The sequence below is a fragment of the Dendroctonus ponderosae genome, unplaced genomic scaffold (genome assembly GCF_020466585.1).
Source record: "Dendroctonus ponderosae isolate FM_Combo_2020 unplaced genomic scaffold, Dpon_F_20191213v2 Dpon_F_20191213_11, whole genome shotgun sequence".
NCBI lineage: Eukaryota > Metazoa > Arthropoda > Insecta > Coleoptera > Curculionidae > Dendroctonus > Dendroctonus ponderosae.
In genome coordinates this window covers 2,879,935-2,884,708 of record NW_026017213.1, presented here as the reverse complement: position 1 = coordinate 2,884,708, position 4,774 = coordinate 2,879,935, and the positions used below count along the sequence as shown (strand labels likewise).

Sequence of the window (4,774 nt, the reverse complement as noted above, 5' to 3'; positions counted from 1 at the left end):
TAGAGGATGCTTTACTCCAAAAATATCAGAAGTTTCAGTCAAATTGGGCCTAATTTGTAAATCCTGGCTTATAATTGAAATAGTGCCAAAACAACACAATTTCTTTAAAAAAATGTAACTCCTCATCGAAAACCGGTAGCTTCTGGAATTTTGCACACCGTATAGAAGAGCCTCAGCTCTGAAAGCTCTACTAACTTAGTTTATATAGCGTGAAACCTGACTTTTTTCTGCCCTTATAAAAATAGGGTTAAAAATGGACAACTTCACTTCACTGCACCCCTTTTTGAAAAAAATTGTCTCGTTCAATCACTAGCAGCTACTAAGTTGCAACTGGCGCATCCGATAGTAGAAATTTGACTCTATAAATCGTTAAAGTCTCTTTCAATTTTCTGGTTAAGCGGATTTTTGCCAAGTCTGTGAAAGCTGGTCTAAACATGGAAGCTTGCACTCAACATTGCGCTCGTTCTAAAAATTCGTAACTTTTAATTCAGAGCAGGGATAATTCTTAAACTGGCACACCCTATAGAAAATAATTACGTTTACAAATTTGAAATTTTTGTTGAAATCGCAGTGAAAGCGAATTTTTGCGCAAATTTTCCTGAAGCTTCTGTAATTGCTGGCCTGAAAATTACTTTTTGTCTTTTTTAAAATAGATGTCTTATTTAATATTCGAAACTGTTAATTCTTAGCCACACTATAGACGATACTCCAGTCTAAAAACCCACATAATTTTCGTAAAATTGCATCAAAGGCTGATTTTTACCAACTTTGTAAGTTCTGGTTTAAAAATGAATGTATTTCCCTAATAATAAGTCTGAAAAATTCGTAGCTTTTTATCCAGAGCCGGTAGCAACTGCAATTTGGCACACCCTATAGACGAGGTGTGACTCTAAAAACTCGAACAATTTTATTAAAATTCTTGGGTAAAGTTGATTTTTTGCACTGTTTAAATGCGAGGAGGATGCGAGAAATGCAATAGAGGTTTTTACTAAAATGCACAACTTTCTTCAAAAAATAATCTCGTTTAGTCCATAACAGAAAGCATGTTGAAACTTGTGCACCCTATAGAAGACACTTGGCTCTATAAGTCATGGGATTTTTTTTTAAATCGCTCTTCAATCTGATTTTTGCCCACTTGACTAAGTAATGCTGGTCGAAAACTGTAAGTTTTCACTGAACGTGAACCTATTTTTTCATATTTTTTTTTGAATCTGGAGCAGGTTGCAACTTGCAACTTGTACACTTTATAGAAGATACTTTAGTTTAAACATCCTCATAATTGCAGTAAAATTCCGAGAAACGCTGATTTTTGCCAACTTTGTAAGTGAAAGATGAAAGTGTTTCGCTAATAAATGGAAGACATTGAAAAATTTGTAACTTTTTATCCAGAGCCGGTAGCAACTGCAAGTTGGCACACCCTATAGACGATGTGCGACTCTAAAAACTCGAACAATTTATTTAAAATTCTTGGGTAAAGTTGATTTATTGTACTGGTTAAATGCAAGTTTAGCAATGGAGGTTTTCACGAAAGTGCACAACTTTCTTCAAAAAATAATCTCGTTTAGTCCATGACGGAGAGCATGTTGAAACTTGTGCTCCCTATAGAAGACACTTGACTGTAAGTTGTGGAAGTTTCATTGAAGTCGTTTCCCAATACGATTTTTGTCCATTTTTTAAATGCTAGTATAAAACTGCTAATTTTTACTCAATAGTGAACTGATTTATTTTTTTTTTATTTTGAATTCGCAACTCAAAACAACTTTCAACTTGAACACCTTATAGAAGATTCTTATACCTGAAAACCTGGGAAACTCCAGTCAAATTGCTTCTAGTGCTGATTTTACCAACTTAGCGAGTTCGGCTTTCAAAACGGAGGACTTGTGCTAACCGCACACTCACTTTAGCCACCCACGTAGCTTTTCCATTTTCGGAAGTAGCAATTTGATCTTTGCACATTATACAGACGAAATTTCACTCAAGAAACGCTAATAATTTAACTGATATTGCCGCTAAAACTGATTTTTTCTTGCTCGAAAAATGAAGGTTTAGAACGGCGGTTTTTGCTTAAATACCCACTTTGTTCAAAAACGTGTATCCTTCAATCCATCGCAGGTAACAACTTGAAACTTGCACAGCCTATAGGAATAACTTGAACCTTAAAAGTTTAGAAACTTTTAAAATTGCACTGTAACTTGCTGTTTGACTGCTGCATAATTTCTGAACCTGAAATGAAAGTTTCCAATCAAATGCACGCTCCTTAGTTAAAAAATCCTAACTTTTAGTCGGGAGCAGGTAAGCATTTGGAATTTGCCCTGCTTAAAGAAGATCGATAGGTCGAAAAATCAACCAAATCTCAGCCAAATTGCAGTGAACGTTGATTTTTGCCAACTTTTTAAGTTCTGGCCAAATTTTCGTTACTTTATCCAACTACACACTCTCCTTTAAAGCATCCCCTCTCCCTATCTAGAGCAGGTAGGAGCTTGAAATTTTAGAGCTCCATAGAGGTCACTCGACTCTAAAATGAGCTGCAGATTTTTGAAGCAGTTTTCTCGAGAAAAGTGCAAAAACCTAATTTTAGACATTCATATTATCATTGCCACCGGCCAATAAATAACAGCCAGCAGGCCGGTCGTCGTCCATTTATATTTAAACGACAAGTAGGAACGCAATTTGGCGAACTGACAACGATTTTCGCGAAAAAAACGAATGGAAATTGGACAGGAAAATGCGCACTATTTGTTTCAGGTCGGAGAGCTGTTGCACCATCGATGTGTGGGGCATCGCCCTCAATATCACCCTTCAAGACGCCCCGTTCTTGGTCTTCCGCCTGCTGCTGATCACCCACTTTAAAATCATCAGCTACATGAACGTGTTCTTCACCTGCAAGAATACGCTGGTGATTCTGCTGCAGCTCTATCGGCTCTATGTGGTCCACAGCGAACACTCTAAGAAACAGGGCGACGTTGAGCTCTCCAACATTTCCATCATCTCCAAAGGAGATATGTTTGGAGGGCGGAAAAGTGGCAGGAAGCGCAGCCTGGAGGGCAGCAGAAGGCATCGGAGTCGGAAAGTTGCGGACTTTGAGGACAACGTGGAGGCAGCCGATAGCGAGGAGAGCGCAAGAAGCAAAAAGTATGCTCAACTTTTTCCAGATTCTTTACATTTTTATATTTTTTTAATAGAAAGCCCAACAAAAGCTTGAGGAAGGACACGGGGTATTCAACGGGCAGTTCTCGCACCAGCATCAGGCACCCGAAGAAATTACCCTCCAAAAATCGGGACGAGGACGAAAGTCCCAGTAGAAGAAACAAGCAGAAGCTGAGACGCTCCGACAGAGAAACCAGAGGACAAAAGCGACTGGAGGCGCCTCTTTCAGAAGAAAGTGAAAGCGAAGAGTACAAACCGGCAAAGGAGAAGTTGAAGCCGAAGAGGAGATACGAACGGCAGCCCACGATGTCGCTCAACACCAGCGATCCATCATCAGAATGACGCCATCAGTTGGCTATAATGGCGATCTTCTGCTTGTATCTCTTCATCTTCATCTGTTGCCTGTTCTTTATATACTGCGGCGTCGCTTCGGAGGGTCTCATTATAGCCAAGGTGAACAAAACCAATAAAACCATTGTTTAGCTGCTTCAAAGTCCTCAAAACCACATGTTGAAGTAAATAAAAACTATACGTTAAATTAGGAATAAAACTCGGTTACTGAAATGCGTTTGATTTCCTCTTTTTACTTCTAGAAGTTACCTACACTCGGTTCTCCGAAGTTATTTCGTTTATGTTAGTTTATAGAGCAATTTGCTGCTGAAAGTGAAGTTTGAAGAAAAAGTGTTCAGTTTCACTCAAGACAAGCGTTTAAAAATTAATATCCTCTAAACGAGAGCAAGAAGCAGATTTTATTCTTTTTTTTCTACCTGTTGGCTACAGTTGGGTTGTAAAAGCCTAATAATTTTAGACTCATCGCTTTGGAACCTGATGTTTTCTACATTTAAAACAATTTAAAATTCTTGTCTTTGAATCGGGAGCAAATAGAGGCTTGAAATTCTTCCAGCCTATAGAAAACAATCAGCAACAACCTGAAAGTTTTCCAGTCAAATTTCGCCTCAGACTTGATTTTTGCACTTAGTAGATTAAACTGAAGCTTTCTCTATCGAGTGCTACTGTCCGGCATTGATGCCAAGAGCCATTGCAAGACCGAAAAATTGGGCAAAAATGATCCAAACTTCCAAAATTAATTACGAAAGCACTGCTTCTTTTAGTCAAACGAAATTTACAATACACGTCAATTGAAGTCTCTTCGTTTCACCAATATTGTGTGAACTCCGATATCTCAACTGGTTCCTTAGAAATGGAAGCAGGAAGAGCATGATGCAACAATGAAAACTCACCGGAAAATTGTCCAAAGTTTCAAACTTAATTCCAAAGGTACCACTTGTTCCAATAGAACCAAACTTATACCGCCAGAAAACCGAAGGTTGCTCTTTGCATTGTTGATGTTGGCATTCTTATGCCTGAAAAGGTTCTTTAGACTGGAGCTCTAGAGGAGCATGGTGCAAAAACCAAAAGTGGCGCAAAAATGTCGAAATTTCTTTAATTAATTACACCGGCACCGCCTGTTCCAATGGGAGCAAATTGTTAAAATATATCAATTGCTGATGTTAGCGATGTAAATATTTACATTTTTAGCTCTCGATCAGTTCTTGGAAACAAGCTTTAGAAGAGATTGGAGCTGCAACGAAAAATGGCACAAAAATTGATTCAAAACTAAAGTTTT

General features: G+C 38.3%; 1 protein-coding gene across 1 annotated transcript in view; it reads left to right on the top strand.

Moving 5' to 3' along the window:
• Positions 1 to 3,711, top strand: part of LOC109542422 (transmembrane protein 26) — an 11,178-nt gene extending 7,467 nt beyond the window's left edge. The window contains exons 6-7 of the mRNA XM_019911647.2: positions 2,746 to 3,132; positions 3,183 to 3,711. Coding sequence (XP_019767206.2) covers positions 2,746 to 3,132; positions 3,183 to 3,489 — 694 coding nt within the window. The 3' untranslated portion in view covers positions 3,490 to 3,711. The remainder of the gene's footprint in view (positions 1 to 2,745; positions 3,133 to 3,182) is intronic.
• The last annotated feature ends 1,063 nt before the right edge of the window (positions 3,712 to 4,774 follow it).